This window comes from Dendropsophus ebraccatus, chromosome 2, assembly GCF_027789765.1.
Source record: "Dendropsophus ebraccatus isolate aDenEbr1 chromosome 2, aDenEbr1.pat, whole genome shotgun sequence".
NCBI lineage: Eukaryota > Metazoa > Chordata > Amphibia > Anura > Hylidae > Dendropsophus > Dendropsophus ebraccatus.
The window spans coordinates 174,882,982-174,910,607 of record NC_091455.1 but is presented as its reverse complement, the minus strand read 5'-3'; the positions used below and the strand labels follow the sequence as shown (position 1 = coordinate 174,910,607).

At 45.2% G+C, this 27,626-nt stretch overlaps 1 protein-coding gene across 4 annotated transcripts in view; it reads right to left on the bottom strand.

Annotated features, from left to right (window-relative positions):
- Positions 1-5,872: 5,872 nt before the first annotated feature.
- SPMIP4 (sperm microtubule inner protein 4) overlaps positions 5,873-27,626 on the bottom strand; it is a 50,788-nt gene continuing 29,034 nt past the window's right edge. For all 4 annotated transcript variants that reach the window (XM_069958769.1, XM_069958766.1, XM_069958767.1 and 1 more), the window contains 6 exons: positions 24,954-24,983; positions 24,681-24,856; positions 21,474-21,562; positions 11,664-11,838; positions 8,867-8,958; positions 5,873-7,067 (listed from right to left, as the gene is read on the bottom strand). In XM_069958769.1, coding sequence (XP_069814870.1) covers positions 6,348-7,067; positions 8,867-8,958; positions 11,664-11,838; positions 21,474-21,562; positions 24,681-24,856; positions 24,954-24,983 — 1,282 coding nt within the window. In that variant the 3' untranslated portion in view covers positions 5,873-6,347. The remainder of the gene's footprint in view (positions 7,068-8,866; positions 8,959-11,663; positions 11,839-21,473; positions 21,563-24,680; positions 24,857-24,953; positions 24,984-27,626) is intronic.

The window sequence follows — 27,626 nt, the reverse complement described above, 5'->3', positions numbered from 1 at the left end:
CATGGCCACGCCTGACGTTTGCCTAAACCAGCTCTCCTGAAATCTGAAAGCGTTGTGAGAAAGGATAAAATCCAAAGCCTCACCTACAAAATTGACATATGAGGCAGGTTTCCCAATGTCAACGAGGACCTCGCAGACCGCCTGCACACCCGCATCCTGAGGGATGCGGGTGTACAGGCTCTCGACGTCCACGGAGACAAGGCTATAACCCTCTTGCCAAGTAATGTCTTGTAAAGTCTGCAAAAAATCGCCTGTGTCTTTCAGGTAGGCAGGGATATCTTGTAACATGGGGCGCAATAACCAGTCAACATATTTAGACAATCCCTCAGTCACCGAGCCGATCCCCGCCACAATAGGGCGACCAGGGGGTCGGCTCGGTGACTTATGGATTTTGGGCAGGAAATACCAAGATGGCTTACGAGGATGGGTATAAAACAATCTTTCAGCACATTTTTTAGAAATGACTCCTGATTCTACCGATCTTCTAAGAAAGGACTGAAGTTGGTTAGAGTATTTTAGGGTGGGATCTTCTTTTAGTGGTAAATACACCGATCTGTCACCTAACAGGCGCATCGCCTCCTCTTGGTAATACAGACGGCTAAGGACCACAGTATTCCCACCTTTATCCGCCTTTCTCACAATCAATTCCGGGTGAGAGGAGAGCCAGGAAAGGGCTCGCCTCTCACCCGAAGAAAGATTGTCAGTACAAGGCGGGTAAAGTAACGCCTTAACATCATTCCGGACCAAAGTGGCAAAAAGGTCCAACGGACCACCTGGTGTAATGGGAGGACAGAATTGAGACTTATTCCCTCCTGTGAAGTCACCCACCTCAACAGGAGAGTCGGAATCAGCAATAGACTCGTCAGTGAGCTCCATGAGCAACTGGGCACCTCTAGCAACATCATCCGTGATGTCCATAGTGGCACTAAAACCGAGGGGCCCAATTGCTGCAGGAATCTCACCCAGGTGTCTATTGACATGGATGTTAGATTTCTTAGAGAAGAATTTACAGAGATTAATTTTCCTAATTCCCTTAAATAAATCTATTTCAAACTGGTGCACATTAAAGTTTTCCGCCACACAGAAATTCAGGCCTTTAGCCAAAACAGATAAACAATCTGCAGACAGAACGGTGTTAGTCAGGTTAATCACATTACAATGACAGTTCGTACCCGTAACTTTTAATGAGTCCAAGTGACTTGTTTCCGTTTCTGGCCTTGGTGCCAGCGTTGGGGTCTTTTTCCTGCGACTCCTTCTGGTGCGCTTCCCAAAGGGACAGATTGACCTGATTTTGGACGTGCACCTTGTTGCATGTGACTCCCGGAGGACTCATCAGGGACACTTGAATCAGAATCGGTAGTCCAATAGTCACCACTGCGTTTTTTAGGTTTTACATTTTTCCGCTTTTGCTTCTTATTATTCCAATCAAAAACCCTCCCCACATCAAAATCAATTTTATCACGTAGAAATTTGTCCATTTTCTTTTCTTTTACTTCCATTTGTGTGGCGATAGTTTTTTTCTCCAGCTTAATTAAGAAGGCGGTGGCTTGCTCTTCTGAATGCCTAGTGCGTAGTTCCAGTTTGGCTTTGCACAACTCAGTGGTGATCTTTTCATACTCCACTTGATTGCGGGTATAGACCAGCTGTAATAGTCTCTGTGAGTGTAGTAGATGTGCCTCTTTCCATTCCTGTAGGAAGCAATCATCATCCAGGAACTGGGCCGGCTCTTTGTAAAAGCGCAGTCCCCTTGGGACTCTTTGGCACTCAATATAAGAGCATAAAGACTTTATAGTCCAAAACAAACGGACTTCCTTATCCGCTAGTGAGATCACTCTCAATTCTAGTGCTTTAACACTCAATAATTGCAGTTCATCTTTAGTGTTGCAAGACAAAAAGAACGCACCTGCTTGAGCTCTTCCCGCATCCAACGTGGTGTCCAAGCGGTTCGCTGTAGCGGTCTGTAACCCGGAGCTGGTATCCATATTGTTAGGATCCATAGTGATAAGTCGTGTGCTCGTGCCGATAAGCAATAGTAGTCCAGCAGCAAATACACAAGAAGAGGGAGAAAGGCAGGCACTACGACACTCAATACACTCCAACAGTCCAGCGATCCATATACCACATAGCCGCTCCGGTGGTGCCGATTGTAAGAGACCAGAGTCCACTGAACAACTGAAGACAAGTAGAGGTACAATGGCAACTCACCAAATTGGAGTGAAAAATCAGATGCTTTATTTCAGGGACAGAGCAGTGTACAAACAAGCGGTGCGTTCCACAGATAAGAGCAACGACGTTTCGCGCTTGCGCGCTTCAACTGGCTCACATAATCTACGTCATACGGCAGGCGCAGCTTTATGCGTGTGCTTAAGCCGTTGCTATAGTTACCATATTAACTCCATATGTAACGATACAAAAGACCGCGGAAACACATAACAAAGTGTATACATAAAAGAAACATATAGTTAAAACCATAACATACAACACATCCACAGTGAATTTGCAATTATATGAAAACACTCATGTCATTTTTATCATTTAAGCCCAGAGCCCCTAGGGCTCCTGTTTTCATGATCCACCAGGATTCTCGTTTCAGCAGCCGCTGATGGCGATCTCCTCCATTTCTAAATGGTTTTACTACCTCCAGACCTAGGAATTTAAGGACATTTTTATCACCATTATGTTTACTGTTAATATGATCAATTAGGCGAGTACAACCTACTCCTGTCCTTATAGAGTTACAATGTTCCCTAAATCTAACAAACAATTGTCTGATATCCCTGCCTACCTGAAAGACACAGGCGATTTTTTGCAGACTTTACAAGACATTACTTGGCAAGAGGGTTATAGCCTTGTCTCCGTGGACGTCGAGAGCCTGTACACCCGCATCCCTCAGGATGCGGGTGTGCAGGCGGTCTGCGAGGTCCTCGTTGACATTGGGAAACCTGCCTCATATGTCAATTTTGTAGGTGAGGCTTTGGATTTTATCCTTTCTCACAACGCTTTCAGATTTCAGGAGAGCTGGTTTAGGCAAACGTCAGGCGTGGCCATGGGGACCCCAGTTGCATGTTCCTTAGCCAATATTTTTTTGGCCGTGTTTGAGAAGAGGTTCATTTTCTCACTGACCAATGAATTTATTAAATATGTCGTCACATATAAACGCTTTATGGACGACATATTTATCATTTGGTCAGGGACTAAGGAACAATTCTCAAGCTTTGTAGAATACCTAAACAAAGATGCAAAAATGAATATGGCGTTTACATCAGTATATGGAGGTGACACCTTGGATTTCTTGGATGTGAAAGTGGAAGTATTGGATGGCCACATTACGACGTCTGGTTTTCGTAAACCTACTGCCTCCAATGCTTTATTACATTATGATAGCTTCCACCCTTTCCATGTTAAGAGGGCTATTCCTTATGGGCAGTTCCTGCGACTTCGACGCCTTAATAGTACTGATGAAGGTTTTCTGGCACAGGCCCAGGAACTGTCCATTAGGTTAGAAGAAAGAGGTTACCCCCACCGAACCATTAGTGAAGCAAAATATAGAGCGTGGAGTCAGCCTAGAGAACAGGTATTGAAATATAGAAAGAGAAAAAGAGGAGATAGGAGATTTGTTTTTTCTTTTAGATACACAGAAATGAACCAGGTTATTCAGAATGCGATCAGGAAACATTGGCATTTAATAGAAAGTGATGAAGAGGTCAGGGATATCGCTACTAGACAGCCTATATTTTCATATAGACGTACACGTACTATCAGGGACTCACTTAATACACCAAAAGCCAATAATGTTACCAATATGAGAACAAATAACTGGTTAGAAAATCGTGGTCCTAGAGGTAATCATAAATGTGGTTTTTGCTCTTTTTGTAGCCATATGCGGGAGGGTAGTGAGGTGACCATAGGTGGCACAAGGTGGGAGGTTAGACAGCTGGTGACTTGTAGGTCCAATTTTGTTGTCTATGCCATCATGTGCCCCTGTGGTCACTTCTATATAGGTAAGACCATCAGACAATTGTTTGTTAGATTTAGGGAACATTGTAACTCTATAAGGACAGGAGTAGGTTGTACTCGCCTAATTGATCATATTAACAGTAAACATAATGGTGATAAAAATGTCCTCAAATTCCTAGGTCTGGAGGTAGTAAAACCATTTAGAAATGGAGGAGATCGCCATCAGCGGCTGCTGAAACGAGAATCCTGGTGGATCATGAAAACAGGAGCCCTAGGGGCTCTGGGCTTAAATGATAAAAATGACATGAGTGTTTTCATATAATTGCAAATTCACTGTGGATGTGTTGTATGTTATGGTTTTAACTATATGTTTCTTTTATGTATACACTTTGTTATGTGTTTCCGCGGTCTTTTGTATCGTTACATATGGAGTTAATATGGTAACTATAGCAACGGCTTGAGCACACGCATAAAGCTGCGCCTGCCGTATGACGTAGATTATGTGAGCCAGTTGAAGCGCGCAAGCGCGAAACGTCGTTGCTCTTATCTGTGGAACGCACCGCTTGTTTGTACACTGCTCTGTCCCTGAAATAAAGCATCTGATTTTTCACTCCAATTTGGTGAGTTGCCATTGTACCTCTACTTGTCTTCAGTTGTGAAGATACAGACTGCCTTTGTAGTCTGTATCTTATACTTTACCTGCTCCTTTGTTCCAGTGCAGTAATGCCGGCCACCGCCATCTTGATGACGTCACGTGCGTTCCAGCGGTGCGTTCCAGCGTGACCAATATGGCGGCGGCCGGCATTACTGCATCGGAACAAAGGAGCAGGTAAAGTATAAGATACAGACTGCAAAGGCAGTCTGTATCTTCATTTTATCTATTTATGAAGATACAGACTGCAAAGGCAGTCTGTATCTTATACTTTACCTACTCCTCTTGATGGCTGCAGCAAGGCCGGTGCCGCCATCTTGATTACGTTACTTGCGTTCCACCGCTGGAACGCAAGTGACGTAATCAAGATGGCGGCGCCCGGCCTTGCCGCACCCAACAAGGGGATTGGGTAAAGTATAAGATACAGACTGCAAAGGCTTTGTCTTTTTATAAAAATACAGACTGCCTTTGCAGTCTGTATCTTATACTTTACCAAATCCTCTTGTCCGCTGCAGCAAGGCCGGGCGCCGCCATCTTGATTTAGTCTCTTGCGTTCTCTTTAAGGCACCTGTGCAATGTTCAGACAGGAGAAAATGTTTCAGTGGCATTCCTAATGATGAAGAGGGTGGGGAGGAGGGACGGAGGGGTGGTGCAAAGTTAGGGCACAGATACTCCCGTTGGGCACGGGGCTGCAAGTTTAAAAGTAGTTTTTTAGGACAATGACTGCATCACCTGCCGAATGGACCCCAGGACAGATAATGGATAAAGCAACTATCTGAAGGTACAAGCGGTTTGGGGTGAGCAGATTGTGGGTACAGAGTCACTTTAACCTGTGTATAGTATATAATAATTTAGGTGCATATTGGTTGACATTTTCTGAAATAAGGAGCACATTCACATCAGAGTATAAGGGCATTGGAAGCCTTTAAACGTTCAGGAAAATTGCCCGCCATATGCCCCGTAACATTATAAAAACTGTGCTTCTACATGTAAGTTAAAGGAATATTCTCTGCCGAGAATTCATCTCACCTCTCACTTCCTGGTTTGGCACAAGAATCGGTCATCACTTTTGGGCTGCTCAAACCATGAGTCATTGTGATGGCTCCCAATAGCTTGGATATAGGGAGAGAGCTATGAATTAAGGCCACCAGGGCAGGAAGATGTTAACGTGTACCACCCCAAAGACTCATGGTTCATTCAGCATCAAAGATACCCTTTAAGAAAAAAGTACATTATGAAAAAGAATTAGAATTATTTTGGTCAATAGTTGTAGAATTTAATGGTATAAATACTGTATTACAGCTATATTGTGTGCAAGAAAGTAAATTCATGGTGAGTCAGCCCGCTACAACAAGTCATATGCTTTCTGTAAAAACCTGAAATACAGCCGAAGTTGGTAGAACATTACAAACTTTTGCATCATCAGGTCACTTCAAACCTAGGTAAGGAATTAACATGTGGAAAATACAAGATGGTTACAGCTTGTAGTTATAAAAATTAGAGATGAGTGAACATGCATATTCGAGGTCACTATTCGTTCAAGTATTGGGGTACTCGAAAGTACTCGATACTCGAACAAATACTGCCTGATGCTCTTAATAAAATTGATAGTCTCCTCCCTGCGTGTTTGGTGGCTTTAATTAGCCAAAAAAAAACATGCCGGGAGGGGCCTCGGAGATCCTGTTACATAGCAGCAGCTATAAGTGTCCTGGAAAATGCCTTTCACTAGTTTTGTGCTTCAGTTGTGGAAATAGAAAGAGTGGAAACCATAAAACCTGTGTCTTTTCCCAAAATTATAATTTTCTCTCAAATCCTTTGGTTTCTCTGGAAAGTGTTTGTGTAGAGCCTCATGTGCTTGAGACTTAGAGAATGAATCCTGAAGTTCTTGGAGAGATGGGCGTGATAATGTCCTTCCATGGTAATATGTTGTACCCTGTGTTTGTTGGGTGTTGAGGTTGTTACCGTGGCTTAAACTTTGATTATTTAGTATTTTCCCAGAACCACTTGTATGACTAGTACATTTTGGTTGTACATGTGTACTAGGACTATATGGAGTTTCAAAGTCCATATATTGATCTTGTCTACTTGGTTGGAATTTGTTGTTGTAGACTGGCTCTAGAACACCGGGCATCGGTGTCAGCTGCCTTCTGTATAAAGCTTCTGACTTTTCGGTATCAGTAATTTTGTGCATATCTGGTTCTTTATGCTGCTTCTTTGCCTGCAATTGCTGAGGAATTTCCTTTTCGGAGGGATTGCAGGTATCCAGGTTGTTAGTATGTATATCATGTAGATATGGTGTCGCACATTGTTCATCTGAATGCTCTGCACAGTCCGCAATTTCTCTTTCTAGATCAGAACATCCATCTTCCTTCATAAAGGGGTGTCTACCATCTTTTAATCGTGAAATGCCATTTTCTAGTGGCCGGGCATGAAGAACAGTAGATAAAAATGTTGGCTTCTGAAACAAAATCAAACAAATAAGACATTACTACATTTGAGGTTTCTTTTTTAGAATTGTGTTTCATAGGAAAGATCTCTAGACCATGTTTTCTTTCTTGCTTGGTAGACCTCCCCTAAGTATCTCCTAGATTTTTAACTGATTAAAGACAAATACTGTAATTTTTAGTGCTTTATTATTGGGGCAGCTATCTTGCTTAAAGGGGTACTCCGGTCCGGAGGTATTTTTTACCAATGGTTGGGGAGGGGGTGGTTATAAATGGCACAGGTGTCTTACCTCCCCGATTCCACCGCCGGGTCCCGGATCGCGACGCCCTGTACCCCGCTTCCTGGTGTGAGCTGCCTCATGAGACGCCACGTCTCAAGGCAGCTCAGCCATTCAGCGGCCGAGGCGGGACTCCGCTACGGCGACCGAATGGCTGAGCTGCCTTGAGACGCCACGGGACAGGGTACGGGGCGCCACGATCCGAGACCCGGCGCTGGAACCGGGGAGGTAAGTCACCTGCGCCGTTTATAATCACCCCCTCCCCAGCCATTGGTAAAAAATACCCCCGGGCCGGAGTAACCCTTTAAGCAAAATATATGAAATGATTCAATGTATAAATTAGAATTTTTTATCTCAAAGGGGGAGATTTATAAAAGGGTGTAAAATTTAGACTGGTGCAAACTACCCACAGCAACCAATCACAGCTCAGCTTTAGGCAGTGCTGAAAGGAAAGAGGAGCTGTGATTGGTTGCTGTGGGTAGTTTGCACCAGTTTAAATTTTACACCCTTTGATAAATCTCCCCCAAAAGGTTCTAATTCTAACAGAAGGGTTTTTCAGCCCTTTGGTTTGAATGCAAATTATTCCCACAGGTGTCTCATACAAAAAAAAAAGTGTGTGTCCTACAGGGAAATTGCCAAGAACATGAAGGTGGCAGTCAGTTCAGTTCCCTATACTATCAAAAGACACTTGGAAACTGCAGGAAACTCTGACAGGAAGTGGCCTGCCCACATCACGCGGTGTTTTTGTACATTGTTAAGTAAGTTAAAGGATGTTTTCTCGGCGTGAACTATCAAACTTGGAGGAGGAAATGTGATGGTCCTAAGCTCTTCAGTGGCAGCCAAAACTAGCAACTTACCAGGGTGACCGGCACACTTAACAAAAAAGGCTACTACAGTATTTTGATGCGCCAGGCAATGAATCAATATCCACTGATATACATCTAGTTGGTCAGGGGTTCATAAGCTATCATGGACCTCTTAGAATTTCACTAATGGGAATCTCTGTTTACCACATTTGTGTTTTTCACCACCTACAAGAAATGGTTTCCTATATAAGACTTAGGGGCCAGTTCACACAGAGTAAAACTGGCGGAATTCCGCGGCAGAATCCCGCCAGCCTCCGCATCATACTGGCAGTCTATGGGAGGGCTCAAGTACCTTCTCTCTCCTCACCTCTCCACTCTGAAGAATTGACATGTCAATTCTTCCATGCAGAGAGAGGTGGCACGAGCCCTCCCATAGACTGTCAGTATGACGCGGAGGTTGGCAGGATTCCGCCAATTTTACTCCATGTGAACTTGCCCTTAGGTACCATTATCAGAGGACAGAGCTCATATTTGTAGTGTGTACACTGCCATCAACACATTAAGTAGCTCTGACTGTTTAAGCCTGTAGAGGCCTTAAAGCAATTCCATTGTTTCGTTTTGGATTTTATAGCCCAGAGGTGGTTGGTGTCCCTTGTTGGGGCTGTGCTTAGGTGACTTTATTATTGAAATCCTTTGCTCCTAGAAGTATGTTGTGTGAATAAAGCTTACCATTTCTGTATTTTCATCTGTTCGACCAGTGATGTTGCCAATGACCTTATCATGATAATCATCAAGTTGCAGCGGGTTCATTTCACCATTACCTAATGATTGAGAAATATCCATATAAAGTATATGATCAAACATATACAGTAATGGGCAATTAACATATATACAAAAACATAAATGTATTTGGAAATGTTAATAAATAATGGTACTAGGAGTCAGAAACCACCATTACTACAAAAGAAAACTTTAGGGGAGGAAAACTTTGAAATACAGTGATCGCTCAACTTACAATGGCCTCAGGTTACAATGTTTTCAACATACAATGGTCCTTTGTAGACCAGACTCAACATACAATGCTACAGACAGTCCAGGTCTGTGGAACATGTGAATAAGTAGATGATCGACCAGTGGCCATGTTATTGGTAAAATCCCATCGTTAATGAAGTGCATGCAGTGACTGGCTGTCTAGTATCTCCTCTTTACATTACAGTGTGATACTACATGTCCTCTACTGCTCTTTACCTGTAGCAGGGTGAGTTGCTCCTTTGGGCACAAGATGATGGCAGCTTTATGTTATTTTTCTGTGACCCTGTGTGATCTGTACAGGACTCTTAAATGGGGTTATCCAGTGAAAAATGTTTTTCTTTCAAATCTTTCAAATAAAGATTTGTAATTTACTTTTATTTAAAAATCTCAAGTGTTCCCATACTTATTAGCTGCTGTATGTCATGCAGAAAAAGTTGTTTTATTTTCAGTCTGACACAGTGCTCTCTGCTGACATCTCTGGGCGAGACAGGAACTCACTAGAGAAGGAGAGAGAGGCTTTCTATGGTAATTCCCATAGAAAACCTCTCCTTCTTTGGACAGTTCCTGTCTTGGCCACAGATGTCAGCAGAGAGCACTTTGTCAGACTGAAAATAAAACAACATTTCCTGCAGGACATACAGCAGCTTATAAGTATGGGAAAGAAAATGATTTTCTCTGGACAACCCCTTTAAAACCCTTCGGTCCTCTACATAGACAATAATTTACAGTTTCCAGTACCTCTTTCTGACTGTTGTATGGGCTTGCTTTATCCATATTAGGTAGGTGCTTAATTTTTTCTCATTTTGGGGTAACACTAAGGGGACTTCAGAACCAATTACCAGTTTTCCATACAATTGTAGTCTCATGAAACAATACATACAATGTTCATCCTGGAACCAATTAATATTGTAACTTGTATCAAATGTGGTTGTTTTTTTTCTTCAAATAGCTGTAGAATAATGCTGCTTCTATGGAAAACTACCAGATCAGAATCTGTATTAAGGGTGTTGTTCCAGGAGGGCAACCCAATCCTGTCTGTGCTGTTACATTTAGAGCAAGAGCCAATACCACTGTAGAGAACTGCTGCTGGGCCTGCCTTAATCAGTAGGTCTAGAGCAAGAGCCAGTCCCAGTGTATAAGACTGCTACTGGACATGCCTCAATCAGTAAGGGTCCTATTACACGGCCCGATCATAAACTGTAAATGAGTGCCAATCTGCTAGATTGGCGCTTGTTTACTGAGCAATTACACGGTCCAACTATCAGGACTATCATTAGCGATGTCCATGCAGCCCTTGCCTTTAGTGTAAAATAATAAAGTATTAACTCGCCTTACCACGTTCCCTGGTGTCCTGGGAGGCCTTCCCGGTGTCTGCAGTTCTGCCTTGGCCTCGCAGCCAATCACTACCAGAGATAGGTCGCGGCCAGTGATTGGCTAAGCGGCTGTGGCCTGTCAGTTTAGAGACTGGAACAGAAGACAGAGCTGCAGACATCGGTGAAAGCCTCCGCGGATACCGGGGAAGGCCCGAGGACACCAGGGAACATGGTAAGGTGAGTTAATACTCTATTATTTTATACTACAATCATCAGCCGTACATTGCTATTACATGTAGCGATGCATGTCCAATGATTTTAGGACTGACCTAAAGAAACGATCAGCTGATGATCATTCCCTCTATTACACAGAGCCTGATTCGGCCGATTATCACTGCATGTAATAGGGCACCAAATCTAGAAGACTTCTGCTGAACCTGCCTCAATCAGTAGGCCTGAACAACTATTGTCAAACATACTTGTGCTACCAACATAGGTTCAATGTATATGTTAAAGGGAAATTATAAAATCAGGGATTTGATCAAATTACGGGAAATGATGAAATGACCACGCCGTTACATCATTTCCTGGAAGAAACTCAAGGATTTGATCAAATCCCTTAACCATTTCAGGGAAATGATGAAATTAACATTGCTTGCCCTATTGGGCCTCCTGCTCCCCATCCGCACCGCTTGCTGTGCCTGCTGGGAGGGCTGGTGCCATCTTGGGCCTCCTGCTCCCCACCTGCTGTGCCTGGCCGGGAGGGCCAGTGCCATCTTGGGCCTTCTCCCTGCCCACCCGCCGCTGTGCCTGCCGGGAGGCTGGCGCCATCTTGGACCTCCTGCTCCCCATTGTAATAATAATTGACTTTAAATTTAGGAAAGCATCACATTCTATGGTCTACTAGGTATTACAGATGACTACCTGCTGAAAGATGTATTGAAAAACTGAACACTAACTAAAAGAAAGCAAATAAATGATCAACACATCACACGAGAGTTCAAGTAAATACTAGTATGTTCTGAAAATTTCCTTTAAAGACTAGAGCTTATTGCCTCTGGTCCCAGCTGTGTTACTTCCTGTGGTAGATTATAATTAAAAAGGGATTTCCTAGAGCAAATAACCAATTTAATTTAACAACTATGGAAACCAAGTCTTCATCGTATGAATATAAAATGTACCTGTAAAGCTACGATTATAGGATGTTAACCATTGGGATTTGATCAGATTTCTTTGTAAATTCAGAGTCCTTTCAGAGAGGGTTTCTTCATATTCTTTATGCAGTGGATTGGGCGCTACAGTCTTGGGAGGAATCGGATAGTAGATCTGGGCACTTTCATTGCCGAATTTAGGAAGCTAAAACAGAATAGGTACGGGATTAGTGTGTAACACAGTGCACGGAGGTTGTGTGGCACCTTTATCATATGAATAAACTGTTATAGGCTGTAGCTTGTTCATTTGGTCGCCATCCTATTTGACTGTTGCCCAGACACCTTTAGGCCATGTTCACACAGTTTTTTGGGGTCCATCTTTTTTGCAGCCATGTTTTTCCCCTAATAATGGCTGTTAAATAATACAATGTGTGCATTATCAGTAGCTTTCTATTGCTTTTCACTGAATTGAATAACTGGTATCCAGGTTTTCCAGGACTCCCTAGGGCTGCACCCAACTACTTCAGCCACTGGTATTAAAATGCCAAACAATCGGACTCAAGCATACTCAAGTAAAGATGTTGGCAGATTTGCATCGAATTTGCTTTAAAGGAGACCTGTCACCCCCCCGTGCCGGGGTGACAGGCTCCCGACCCCCCTTTACAGCCCCCTATACTCACCTGATCCCGCCGGGTCCCGCTTCCTGATCCGGTCGGGTCACGGAGATATCAGCGCCCGAAGCCCGGCGCGCGCGCTCACAGGAGATTCCGACGCTCATAGAGAATTAATGAGGAGTTCCGATGCTCCGTCATTCTCTATGGGCATCGGACTCTCCTCTGAGCGCGCACGCCGGGCTTCGGGCGCTGATATCTCCGTGACCCGACCGACTCAGGAAGCGGGACCCGGCGGGATCAGGTGAGTATAGGGGGCAACGGGGGGGTCGAGAGCCTGTCACCCGGGGGGTGACAGGTCCTCTTTAAGCTGGCTCATCCCTGATCTCTTATATTATAACTTAGGACCTAAAACTTCTTTTTCCCCTTATAAAAAAAAACCTCCTGAAGCAGACCTAGAGTTTATGATCTGCAAGGCCCCTTGATCTTGTGACTGTGCATTGCAGGGAATCGAGGAGACTAAAGAATGTTGCTGTAGGATCCACAGTACAGGTTTGGGCTAAGAAACATGACGCCAGCACCATAAAATCTTGAGCTGACGTGTGATCTCCATAGTGACAGGAAGGAAGAGAACACGTTCTGCACTCATAATTATTACTGCTCTCGGGCCTTATTATCAGCTGGATGTACTTTGTAGCTAAAGACAATAATCCTAAAGGACACAGCGAGACATCTTCTACCCCGAATACTAAAATATGTAGAGAAAGGTCAAATGGCTTCTGGTTACAGGAGAACCTTAGGCTTGATGTATAAAAGACACTAGAGACAACACACTGCCCCTTACAAGCTGCCTTATAGCTGTCAAGATATTGACATTGATATTGTATGCAATACCTTGTCTGTACAAAACACTTGAGGGGATTGGATAAAGGTTTTCCACCAGTAATTCGGGAGTAAAAAGTCACAGATTTTGGCCACCGAATACTCTTGATACAAGTATAGAAAATAACCCTTGCAATGTGGTTATTGGTATTGGGGTTTTAACAGGTAAAACACATTTTTGAAATGTTCAACCCCTTCCCCTGCCCTACATTCTGTAAGTTATTTATTTATTTTTTTCATGGTCATCTCTAAGCGGTGTAATTTTTTTAAATTAACATTACATTTTATTTTCCTTTTTTTTTTAACTTCATTTTGTCCCACAAGTGTATTTTTCCACTGATCAAAGCTCACTACTATAATCCACTGCACTAGTATTTGTCATGGCCGCGGCGGCGTCCCGTGCTCCGGGCCGCCGCCGCGACCGCCATCCTGCCCAGGCAGCTGCCGGGGTCCTGGTGCAGGGACCCGGCGCTGCGGTCTGTTCGGCCCCGGGGGGCGCCTCACCTCGTCCCGCTCCGCCTTCCGTCTGTGCCGGCCGGCGCGCGCGTCCCCGCCTCCTAGGGCGCGCGCGCGCCGGCTGTCTCAGATTTAAAGGGCCAGTCCGTCCCTAATTGATAGTTGCACCCAATCACTCCCTATAAATCCCAGCATGCCCTGTCCCCTGTGTTGGAGCCTCTACATGCTTCCCATAGCGTTGGCCCAGCTCCCTGTTGTTCCTGATACCTGTCCGCTACCTGGTCCCTAGTCCTTGTTCCTGATACCTGTCCGCTACCTGGTCCCTAGTCCTTGTTCCTGATTCCTGTCCGCTACCCAGTCCCTACTCCTAGTCCCTGGTTCCTGCTTCCCGTCTCTCTGCTGTTCCTGTGTTCAGCCTGTCACCTGCGGTACGCTTACACGCCATTGTCAGTACCTGCTCCTGTCACGCCTCGCCTGCCGTCACCAGCAACCAAGCCAGGGGTAGCGACCTGGGGGTCGCCTGCCGCAGCAAGTCCATCCCGCCTTGCGGCGGGCTCTGGTGAAAACCAGCGGCCCCTTAGACTCCGCTCCCTGGTGAGGTTTGTGCCATCGCTGGTGCCGGTCCAGTGGATCCACTACTCCGGGCGTTACAGTAGGCTCCAACCATGGATCCCGGCGAGGTGCCTGATCTCCGTGACGTCGCCAGAGTGGTCGCTCAACAGGCTCAACAGATCCAGCAGCAGTCGCAGCAAATCCAGCAATTGACTGCCGCCCTACAGCGGCATACTACAGGCCAGCGCCCACCACCACCTGCAGCCACCTCGGGACTTCGATTGGCCCTCCCGAATAAATATGGAGGCGATCCCAAGCTGTGCAGGGGGTTCCTGACTCAATGCACAATGCATATTGAACTGTTAAGTAGTCAGTTTCCCACCGAACGCTCTAAAGTGGCCTTTATCATCAGCCTATTGGAGGGTAGAGCTCTGGCCTGGGCCACGCCACTGTGGGACCGTGATGATCCTGTTGCTGCCAATCTCCGGGCCTTCCTGGCCGAGTTTCGCTCCGTCTTTGAGGAACCTGCCCGTGCCACCTCTGCTGAGACTGCTCTTCTCAACCTCTCTCAAGGGAGCTCCTCTGTCGGTGACTACGCCATCCAGTTCCGCACCCTGGCAGCTGAATTGGACTGGAACGAGGCCGCCCTTGTAGCCACCTTCAAGAAGGGCCTATCCAGCCGAGTGAAAGACGTACTCTCCGCCCGCGACCTCCCTTCTTCTCTAAACGATCTTATCTTACTGGCTACCAGAGTCGACAACCGGTTTTCCGAGAGAGAGGAGGAGGTCCGGCAGGAACGACGACTGAGCCTGCCCCGTCGCCATCCTCGGCTGGCACCGGTGTTCCAGAGTCCCGTTGCTCCTATACCCCAGTCGTCTCCAGAGGTCCCAATGCAGGTGGAACGAGCTCGTCTGACGACTGATGAGAGAGCCCGTCGGATGGAGCTGAATCTCTGTCTCTATTGCGGTGGTGCAGATCACTACCGGCAGAGATGTCCCCAGCGTCCTCAGCATCCGGGAAACGCTCGCACCTAGGTCCGGTGGGAGAGGCCTCCCTAGGTGTGAATGCCACCTCTCCAAGGTTGACTATACCCGTCTCCATCCAGACGCCTTCAGGGCAAGTTTTCCAGACTACTGCCCTCATCGACTCTGGCTCTGCTGGCAGTTTCATCTCTGCTTCTTTGGTCCAAAGATGGCGGCTACCCGTGATCCAGCTAGCCCAACCCCGGTCTATCTCTTCGGTTACGGGGGAGGTTCTTACCGAAACTGTGCACTGCCAGACGGCACCCCTAGCCCTCCAGGTGGGCGCCTTACATCAGGAGAGGATCTCCTTCTATGTCTTGTGCCATTCCTCTTCCAACATCCTGCTGGGCCTTCCTTGGCTGCAATTTCATACCCCTAAGCTGGACTGGAGAACTGGGGAGGTTCTCAGCTGGGGCCAGGACTGTCATAACCGGTGTCTGAGATCTCCTCAACCCAAGTGCTCTACGAGGTCACCTGCTGATGTCAAGCCTCTAGCCGGTCTACCGGAGGACTATCAAGATTTTGGTGATGTTTTCTCGGCCAAGGAGGCGGACTCTCTACCACCTCATCGGGCCTATGATTGCCCTATTGACCTTCTTCCCGGGGCATCTCCTCCACGTGGTCGGGTATACCCTCTCTCTGTGCCCGAGACTGAAGCCATGTCCTCCTACATCCGGGAGAACTTACAAAAGGGCTTCATCCGTAAATCCACGTCTCCCGCTGGCGCAGGATTCTTCTTTGTCCAGAAGAAGGACGGTTCCCTTCGCCCATGCATAGACTACCGGGGCTTGAATAAGGTGACTGTTAAAAATCGCTATCCTCTGCCACTTATTCCTGAACTATTCGACCGTCTTCGTGGAGCTAGGATCTTCTCCAAACTGGATCTCAGGGGAGCGTATAACTTGATCCGTATTCGCAAAGGAGACGAATGGAAGACCGCTTTCAACACCAGAGATGGGCACTACGAATACCTGGTCATGCCATTCGGCCTATGCAATGCCCCAGCGGTCTTCCAGGAATTCGTGAACGACATCTTCCGAGACCTCCTCTATGTCTGCGTCATTGTCTATTTGGATGACATTTTGGTCTTCTCCCCAGATCAGCAGACTCATGTGGCACAAGTGCGTCAGGTCCTCCGAAGACTACGGGCCAATCATTTATACGCCAAGCTTGAGAAGTGTGTTTTCCATCAGCGCAGTCTTCCATTTCTTGGCTATATCGTCTCCGACCAGGGTCTACAAATGGATCCGGCCAAGCTCTCAGCTGTCCTCCAATGGCCACGCCCTGTGGGACTTAGAGCTATCCAGCGCTTCCTTGGATTCGCCAACTATTATCGGCAATTCATCCCTCACTTCTCCACCCTGGTCGCACCCATCGTGGCTCTCACTAAAAAGAAGGCGGACCCCAGACGTTGGCCTCCAGAGGCCGAACAAGCCTTCAATAGCCTCAAGTCTGCCTTTGCCTCTGCTCCTGCCCTAGTCCGCCCGGATGTCTCCAGGCCGTTTTCTCTCGAGGTCGATGCTTCTTCTGTGGGCGCAGGAGCCGTTCTCTCGCAAAGGGACTCATCAGGCAAGACCAGAACCTGCGGGTTCTTTTCTAAGACTTTCTCCCCTGCCGAGAGGAACTATACTATTGGGGACCGTGAACTCCTGGCCATTAAGTTGGCACTGGAGGAGTGGCGTCATCTACTAGAGGGGGCTAAACACCCCGTTAACATCTATACGGACCACAAGAACCTCCTCTACCTCCAGTCGGCTCAACGCCTCAATCCCCGGCAGGCCAGGTGGTCTCTCTTCTTCTCTCGGTTCAACTTTACCATCCATTTCCGTCCAGCCGAGAGGAATCTAAAGGCCGATGCATTATCCCGAGCATCCGATGTCATGGGGCAAGAGGAATCTCCTCGTCACATTATACCTCCCGACCGCCTAGTACCAGTAGCTACTTCTGCTCTGCAGAGACTGCCCCCCGGGAAGACTTATGTGCGCCCCGCGCTCCGTAAACGCATCTTGAAGTGGGGGCATTCCTCTTTGGTGGCCGGGCATCCAGGAACTAAAAAAACTGGGCAATTGATCTCCCGTCACTACTGGTGGCCCAATCTCCTCCAGGATGTCAAGGATTTTTCTCCTCGTCAAAGACCTGCCGGCCTACTTTTGCCCTTGCCAGTCCCGGACCATCCCTGGCACCACATTGGGATGGATTTCATCACAGACCTACCTCCATCTGCGGGCAATACAGTTATTTGGGTGGTGACGGACCGCTTCTCTAAAATGGCTCACTTCGTGGCTCTTCCTGGCCTACCCTCTGCTCCTCATCTGGCTCAGTTGTTCTTCCGACACATCTTCCGCCTGCATGGACTTCCTCTTCACATTGTGTCCGACCGAGGCTCTCAATTTGTCTCTAAGTTTTGGCGTTCCCTCTGCTCGCAGCTCCAAGTAAAGCTGGACTTCTCATCAGCCTACCATCCCCAGTCTAACGGGCAGGTGGAGAGAGTCAATCAGATCCTGGGTAACTACCTACGGCATTTTGTGTCCAGCCGCCAAGACAACTGGTCCGATCTCCTTCCATGGGCGGAATTCTCCTATAACCATCTGGACTCGAGTTCCACAGGCAAGTCTCCTTTCTATGTGGTCTACGGGCATCATCCTCGTCCTCCTCTGCCTCTCTCTCCATCCTCTGGGGTCCCAGCCGTGGAGGAGCTGTTATCTGACCTGCAGTCGATCTGGGAACAAACTCGACAGTCCTTACTCAAAGCCTCTGAACGCATGAAGGACCAGGCGGATAAGAAGAGGAGACCTGCCACGAATTTTCGTCCAGGTGACAAGGTCTGGCTCTCGGCCAAATATGTTCGACTCAAGATTCCCAGCTACAAGTTGGGTCCTCGATTCCTTGGTCCTTTTTCGGTGCTAAAACGCATCAACCCTGTCACCTACAAACTCCGCCTGCCTCCTACTATGCGGATTCCGAACGCCTTCCATGTCTCCCTCTTGAAACCTGTGGTCCTCAACCGGTTCTCCGATCAGTCTCCGTTCTCTGTACCACAAGCCGTCTCAGACGACGTCTACGTTGTTAAAGATATTCTGGCCATGAAAACTGTCAGAGGGAGACGTTTCTTCCTGGTGGACTGGAGAGGATTTGGTCCTGAGGAGAGGTCCTGGGAACCCGAGGCTAACATCCTGGATAAAGATCTCATCAAGGGGTTCCTGCAGGCAAGAAAGAGGGGGATGCCAAAGGGGGGGGGTACTGTCATGGCCGCGGCGGCGTCCCGTGCTCCGGGCCGCCGCCGCGACCGCCATCCTGCCCAGGCAGCTGCCGGGGTCCTGGTGCAGGGACCCGGCGCTGCGGTCTGTTCGGACCCGGGGGGCGCCTCACCTCGTCCCGCTCCGCCTTCCGTCTGTGCCGGCCGGCGCGCGCGTCCCCGCCTCCTCGGGCGCGCGCGCGCCGGCTGTCTCAGATTTAAAGGGCCAGTCCGTCCCTAATTGATAGTTGCACCCAATCACTCCCTATAAATCCCAGCATGCCCTGTCCCCTGTGTTGGAGCCTCTACATGCTTCCCATAGCGTTGGCCCAGCTCCCTGTTGTTCCTGATACCTGTCCGCTACCTGGTCCCTAGTCCTTGTTCCTGATACCTGTCCGCTACCTGGTCCCTAGTCCTTGTTCCTGATTCCTGTCCGCTACCCAGTCCCTACTCCTAGTCCCTGGTTCCTGCTTCCCGTCTCTCTGCTGTTCCTGTGTTCAGCCTGTCACCTGCGGTACGCTTACACGCCATTGTCAGTACCTGCTCCTGTCACGCCTCGCCTGCCGTCACCAGCAACCAAGCCAGGGGTAGCGACCTGGGGGTCGCCTGCCGCAGCAAGTCCATCCCGCCTTGCGGCGGGCTCTGGTGAAAACCAGCGGCCCCTTAGACTCCGCTCCCTGGTGAGGTTTGTGCCATCGCTGGTGCCGGTCCAGTGGATCCACTACTCCGGGCGTTACAGTATTGCTGTGTATTGAGCCTGTCAGCTTACTGTTGACACACATTGTACCATGCCATTTTGCAGGCACAGTCAGGTACTCAGGCATCCATGGCAGGCCTAGGGGTTTCACAAGACCCCCCAGCTGCCATACACACCCATCGGCACTGGCGATTGCGTTACTTAGAGGACAATGGGTAATTATAGTGCAGCAGACTCTTTACATGTCATGGTGACAATCTGATTGCAGCATGTAAAAAAGGGTATCGATGGTCATTAAAAAGGTTAAATCTGTGCTGTCACAAAACCCTAGTAAATTATGGTAAAACTCTTGCAACTTTGGCAAAGTTTTTGTTTTTCATGACCATTAAAATGCAATAAAACATACCATGTGAGTCTAGCCTTTTGGTCTCATGCATATTAGGATTATATAGGGACCCCACTGTTTTTTTTAAAGTTGGATATAATATGAAACATTGCATCATATTCTACTGAACACCATTATCTACTAGGTACCAGGCCTGAAAGGATTCGGTATAACCCTGATTTTAGGGACCTTCCAGAATTTTTTTTTTTTTTTTTTTAATAAATCAACTGCTACAAGAAAGTTTGTAAGATTCCTCCAGTTCTTATCATCTGCTTTGTGCCCTGGAGGAAGTCATGTAGTTTTCTCCAGTCTCTGCTGCCACCTCTGTCCGTGTCAGGAATTGTCCAGAGCAGAAGCAAATCTCCATAGCAAACCTCTTCTGCAGAGGTTTATGTGGAGCGTATAGCAGTTTATAAGTGATGGAAGACATAGAGATAGTCTCTAGAACCAGTTGATTTGGATTTTTTTTCTCTATAATACCCCTTTAATACAATTTAGGCTGAAATGTACATTTGTTCCACTTTTTTTAAGGCTGGGTTCACACTACGTTTTTGCAATCCCTTTTTTTGCAAAAAATGGATGAAAAACGGATAAAAAAAACGGATGCAACTGTGTGCATCCGTTTCTCCATTGACTTCCATTATAAAGAAAAACGAATCCCGTTTTTTTGACGGACACAAAGACGTGGTCGACCACGTTTTTGTGTCCATAAAAAAAAACAGACCCGTTTTGATCCGTTTTTTTATAATGAAGGACAATGGAAAAACGGAAGCACACAGTTGCATCCGTTTTTTTCATCTGTTTTTCGTCCGTTTTTTTTTGCAAAAAACGGATGGGAAAAAAAAAAGGATTGCAAAAATGTAGTGTGAATCTAGCCTAAGACACAAGTTTGTGTTTCTAGGCTGAATATTTATTGCACAGTTATAACTACAAGCTACATCCTGTCAAGAATCCAAAAGGTCTCATCTGTCACATCAGCCGTCTCAATAATATAATTTTGACCTGGGGCAGTCTGAACTGTCTCTTCAAATAAATGGACTTCTCTGATATAATGGAAAGCATAAGGGCTTCATCTATGCAGACAAATAGCAAAGTTGGCCGGTCAGATCTCTGATTGATGTTATAATAGTACACTAAAAAATGACAGTTTACATATACAGTCATCCCTCAACTTACAATGGCCTCAAGATACAAGGTTTTCAACATACAATGTTCCTTTCTGGACCATCGTAACTTGAAACCAGACTCAACAAACAATGCTACAGACAGTCCAGATCTGCGGAACATGTAAAAACAACTACTTGAGCGACCAACGAAAGTGACCATTTTACTGGTAAAATCCCAGTATTAGTGAAGTGCATGCACTGGTTGGCTGTCTGGTATCTTCTTTCTACAGCAGTGCTTCTCAATTGCAGTCCTCAGGCCTCACCAACAGGTCATGTCTTGAGGATTTCCTTAGTATGTCACTTGGGAGATAATTATACTCAGTGCATCAGGTATTATCACAGGTGTCCTTTTGTATGGGATATCCTCAAATCATGACCTGTTGGTGAGGCCTGAGGACTGGAATTGAGAGGCTCTGCTCTACGGTATAGTGTGATACTACGTGTCCTGTGCTGCTCTTTATCAGCACCAGGATGAGTTGCGCCTTTGGACACCAGGTGAGGGCAGCTTCATTTTATTTTTCTGGAACCCTGTGTGATCTATACAAAACCCTGAAAATGCTCCAGTCCTCTACATACAAATAAATTTAGAGTCTCTTGTAGCTCTTTCTGAATGTTTTAAGGACTTGCTGTATCCATATCAGTTGCTCATTTTCCTTAAATTTTCCTTTTTTCCCCCTTTAGAACCAATTACCAGTTTTCCATAGAGTTTTGGTCTCAACATACAATGGTCATCCTAGAACCAATTGATATCGTATGTTCATGGACCACTGTAGTTGATTTGAGCACACATGAAGTCATACATAATAGTAGTATTTGATGGGCATTACTACTTACATGATAGTATCCTTGCTGTCCTGGCCATGCAAGTGGCAGCTTTTGAGTATCAGATGTAATGGTGACTATCTCATGCCTGTATGGGTAACCTGATAAATATATAAATAGGAGACATATTCCACACCTTGTTTATCTCAGTATAACTAAGCTTAGTCACATATAGGAAATACCTGTATATAAATGCTAAGCAAGAATAGACCTGCTGAAGAATTTTCATATACCTTTGTTACTTTCCCTCGGCCAGCTATAGACAGTGCCCAACATTTTATGGCATCCTATTTGGCTAAAACCACAGACCACTATAACACTGTCTGTATGGCTGACCTGTGGATTGTGTGTAATTCCAGCCCTATGACACATGCATGCAGTTATTTTTATATGATTATTTCTCTATATTCAGCATGTGCTGTTATAACATACCATGAATGTCCCTGGGGTGCTCAGTGACACCGTAACTCATCGCTGCTAGTTTGACAAAAGAGAATGGCTTTCCCAGAAGTGGGCATGGTTTAAAGGGGGGATTTCAACATCTACATATTTTTTCAAGTGTTGCCGGGGGCTGGAAAAAACATCATGTCAGGTTGTATCCAGTCGGTGTACCAACTAGTAATACCCTGGCCACAGGTATTAGACTGATGAACTTGCCGTTCTATTGACCTGACTAAACTTGATGAACTAGTGATAAGCACAAAACACACTGCTCATCTAGGTCACTGTCTCGGTCTCACCCTATTATAATTTTTTTAGCTGTAAGTCTACAGTCTTAGGGACTCTGTCCAGGATGAGATTTGATACACGGATCATCCCATACCCATTCTGACTTTTGCTGCTCACGTCACATATTAAAACCTTTCTTTTTGCCTTATTTCCTGTGAATACCTATCTGTCAGTCGGCCTCGTGATCTGACACTTATTTCCTAAGTCTCCTTGCAAAATACTTACAAAAGTCTGCTTGCAACATTGTTGCCAATATGCTGTTAAGAGGGTACAGAGGGGGCTTGGGACTCAAGCCTGCTCTGTACTATGCCCCTACCATGACGTCTTTTAAACCATTTAAACGTCACTGTCAAAACTGACAGCTGCATTTAATTATCGTAAAAAACACTAATTGTGGTCGTCCAGTAGCAGGATCACCCTTCCTGCGATGCGATCGCAAGGGGGGGGGGGGAAGATCTTTAATACTTGCTGGGCCCCAACGATGCTAAGATGCTGATCCCAACTCGGCAATTGTTTACTATGGATTTCATCAACCCTTAGTAATCGAGCACCGATTGCATTGATCAATGTAGTACATATATACTGCATTGATCTCTATGAGCAATCAGTGTATTGCTCGTAGGAGTTCCCTAGGATTGCTCATGGTAAACAGCATAAGCAAAAGTTGCATATACAGAAGCAAGCTACATTTAGAAAGTACAGATCATGGGGCAAAAAATGATACCTCAGCCCCACAGAACAAATAATAAAAGCGTTAATAATGAAAGGATGGTAATAGAGCAATTTTAAACACATTTAGTGTTTTTTTTTTTTTTACATTTTCATTTATTAAAAGACGTCAAATAAAAAAAAGTTATATAAGTTGCCTATCGTTGTAATCGTACTGACTTAAGGAACATATATAACATGTTAGTTTTACCACAGGGTGAACATCGTAAACACTAAAACATTATATGTCATTGCAAAGTACAATTGGTGTCACAAAAAGGAAGAGCTCATATGGGTATTTGGGTGAAAAAAATGGCCTTTTAAACACAAGGACCTAAGAACTGAAGTGCAAAAACGAAAAAAAAAAGGGTTGAAGAGGACCTAACACATTGGGGGGATTTCCTGGGTCTCTAGTGACAACTTTTAAGATGGGTCAGTAATTTGCACCAAACATGCACCAACCAGTCATTTGCTGAGAGGAGTTATAACATTTACTTATTGGTCCTGATAATCTGCTATTTGCATATCTACACTACACTGCACTACACTATGGTTACATTTACATGAAACAGATCTTTGCAGAGATTTTTCAATTCTTTCTGTTAAAGTGACTAGAATTGCAAAAAGAAATGTACATGCTGCAGACACAACACCACTAGATTTTACATTCACAGAAATTTTCAGTTTTTTTCTGAAAAAGGGGAACTCTGGAGAAAAAAATAGTTTTTAAATCAACTGGCGCCAGAAGATTATGCAGATTTGTAAATGACATTGATAAAAAAAAAAAAAAAAAAACTTTAGCCTTCTGGTGCATATCAGCTACTGTATGTTCAGCAAGAAGTGGTGTATTCTTTTCAGTCTGACACTCTCTCAGTGCTCTCTGCTGCCACCTCTGTCTGTGTCAGGAACTGTCCAGAGCAGAAGAAGTTTTCTATATGGGATTTTTTCACATAGGAGCAACAGAGAAAGAATATGCTTCCAGCAAGACATACAGCAGCTGATAAGTACTGGAAGGCTTACTTTTTTTTTTTTTTTTTTATAAATAAAAGTCATTTTCAAATAAAAAAAGCAATCTTGCCTCCTATCATTTAGCAATCTTGCCTCCTTCTGATATGCTACTCTTTTCCTCCCATTGTTCACAGTTCATTGTCGAGGTTAATGACCACCACTCTGCTCTAAAAGCAATGATCTTGCTGGTGTATATATAGTTACAGTTTACATATTTATATGGACAACGAGAGAAAGAGCTGCTGCACCTCACACCTGTGGCTGACACCAATGCCTCTTGGCTACATATAAAAACCAACGCCAGGATGTTGGTATATAATTTGATCAAACCATATTGCCTCATGTACCACCTCCTAAGTACCTCCTATTTCTCCCATTCTACCTCCAGTGCAGTGGTGAGTGGTAAGACCTTGCTCACACTTGTGTTGCTTGGTGGCAGCTTTCTCCGCCGACGCCGTCTGCTGGGTACGGGGGGGGGGGGGGGGGCCTTGGGGTTTGATCCTGTGACATTGGGGTTGCAGGGCCATTACGTGCCCTCCCTTCCCTGCTTTGGGGGGTTGGCGGTCGCTGACCGACACAGTGTTGGTTTAGTGTAGGGACTCATGTGGGCCAGGGGATCTGCATGTGGTACATGAGGCAAAATGGTTTAATCAAATTATATGCCAACATCCTGGCGTTGTTTTTGTAAAGTAGCCGAGAGACATTATTGTCAGTCAAAGGTGTGAGGCATAGCTTTTTAATACCGTCCCTGTATCCAGAACTGGTTATACATACCTTTAGTTTTACGTAAAATGGTGGTGGGGTAAGCGATTGCCGGTGTTTTTGGAGGCAGTGGAGTGGAACAACGTGAAGGTCCTTCAGATGGGGCAAAGCTGGGGAACACTGCATACTTGGAGATATGGGAATGATATGGATGCTCTGCAGGGAAGTACTCACAGATTTGTTTGCCACTATTTTATAAGACAAAATAAACTCAGTTCTTGCTCTTATTTTATTTTTTTTTCCAGCTTTTTTTTTTTTAGGTTTATATGATGTTTTTTGGCTTACCTTATAGAGGCAGCTGGTGGTTTAGGATACCTAGAGAAATAAAATAGGTTTATATTATAGGATTTTTTTGGTGCAAAGAAAACTGATGTCTCTAGTAATGTTCAAGGTTGTTTAATAGGTCAGACATTGGCTAGCTACCCATAGGTGGCACTAGAGAGACAGTTTTCCTTCTTCTGGAGGAAAGCTAATTTGCATACTTTTTCCCAGGGAGCATTGCCTGTCAGACTCTTTATAACAGCTGATCTCCACAAGGAAAACCAGAACCCCCAAGAGCTACACATGAACTGTCAAATGTTACTACAATTATATATATATTGTATTACATAACGTACCACTGCAGCGATAATTCATACTCTTTAATTATAATGCATTTAAATCTTGGCATAAAAGGCATGAAATGACACATAGTTGTCAGACAGATACGAAATCCCTTATTTCTTAATACTAGTAGAAAAGACTCGGTAATACTGGATTCGCCACGGCGCTGGACTCAAAGTATATGATTTTCCGATGCCAGAAAGAATTATTATTCTTAAAAGCTGGTTTATTTGAGCGACGCGTTTCGGCGACGTACTGCCACCTTTATCAAGCTCCTTGATAAAGGCGGCAGTACGTCGCTGAAACACGTCGCTCAAATAAACCAGCTTTTCAGAATAATAATTTTTTCTGGCATCGGAAAATCATATACTTTGAGTCCAGCGCCGTGGCGAATCCAGTATTACCGAGTCTTTTCTACATGTTTCATGTGGCCGAGGGCGCTGTGACGGAAGCCCCTGACCGCAACTTGTAAGCCTGGCTGCGGACTCTCTATAACTAAAGTCTATCTAGTGTTGTGCCTACAGCTCGCACAACACTATAAGGTGAGTTGTTTTCCAACTCCCATTCCCACATTTCCTTTCATACAATACTGTACCATAAGCGCCCCTCTTTCTCTTTTTTTTTATCCGTTTATACCTATTCTTAATACTAGTAAAATATTACAATAGGTGTTCATATTACGTGGAAGGTTACTTGTTATATACTCTGACATTTTAAGCATAGAAACAACATGCGTCCATTTCGGATATATTTATATACTGCTTGGCCTACAATAAGTGCTTTGAAAATAGTCTCATCTGAGTCTTAGGAAATATGTTAGCATTTACATTCAGGGTATAGGCCCTATAAATACACTATGCTACATCCTCAATGATGTAAGAAGAGACTGGAGGAAAGGCCGCCCTAAAGAATTCCACATCTGTTCCTAATCACTGGTTTCCTGATCATGAATATCAATGGATTTCATGTCTCCCTAATAAGCATTATATTTGGGTTTACAGATGTACATGGATTAGTATATACAGAAGAGGGAAGTAGGCAATGTAAATGAGGAGTGATTAAGTTTTGGCATCTTCTTGGTTTTTGTGCAGTTGTGGCATCATTTGGAAAGGGGAAAATTGGAGATAAAGCTGCTAAACCTTAGACTTTCTTGACAGATTCTGAAGATTTTGAGTCCTGGGGGCCTGGCAGGATGGGGCAGGGGGTAAAGGGAATATAATAATGTTATACTTTTCCGATGCCCCCAGAGCCCAGTGCCATCAGTCACAGTCATTTGCTGAAGCATCTAACCTGCTGATCTGTCCCTATAGTGCACAAAGCACTGACGGTGAAGGTAAGTTTCTTACCGTGATCCTCGGTGCAGTTTTCTGAATATTCGTAGTTTATTTCTTGTGCTAATGAGAGGTTTTGGTGTACTGGGGCAGGACTAGCCTTGTCCAAGTGCAAAAAAACTTCCCTTATTAGCATATGAAATAAACTACGAATATTTAGAAAACTTACCTTCATCCTCAGTGCACTATAGGGACAGATCAGCACTTTAGATGATACTAAGTTGCTGATAGTTTCCCTTTAAATAATGATCTATATAATCAGAGGTGTACATTGTATCTCTATGATGGTGGTAGGTGTTTAGCACAAGGAGCAGATTTGGAGCATTATTGGTGGGACTGTAAGGTACTTCAGGAGTTTTGGATTAGGGTTTTTGCCATCATGGATATAATATATGGAGTAATAGTAGTAAATAAGTACACGTGTGCACTATTAGGGGAAATGGAATTGTTGCAGCTAACAAGATTGCAAAGGGGGGGGTGATATATAAAATATTTATAAAAGCTCCGTCTATAGCAGAGTGGAAAGAAGTGGTTAGAAATATAATGAGATGGGAGGAAAGGAAAAACAAGAATAAAAAAGACTACGTCAGGTTGAAGGAGTATAATCATAGGTGGGTACAATATTGGAGCAACATAGGCACCTAGGTGTATTTTTGCTTTTTTTTTGTGTGTCAGTTCTCTCTTCTCGCCAGGGGCAACTGGGGGTTGGGGGCTGTGGAGGGGATGGGTGGGTAATAAGGTTAGAATTGGTTATTATGATAGGATCAGCGAAGGTGGAAAAGGAGGACATGGGGGATGAAGAAGGGTAAAATTGTACATAAATTGAGATGTGTATGGGGGGGTATACTCCGGGATTGCTGGAGGGTGCCCAAGATTGTAAAATTGGGGCTGAGAGACTGCCAATCCCTGTCCATGCATAGAAGTAATGAATATTAATTATGGTAAAGAGAATTTTATGGCGAAATGAAGATTAAGTAGTAAAAGTAGGTTAGGTGGAGATATAGTAATAGATAATGGACAGCAG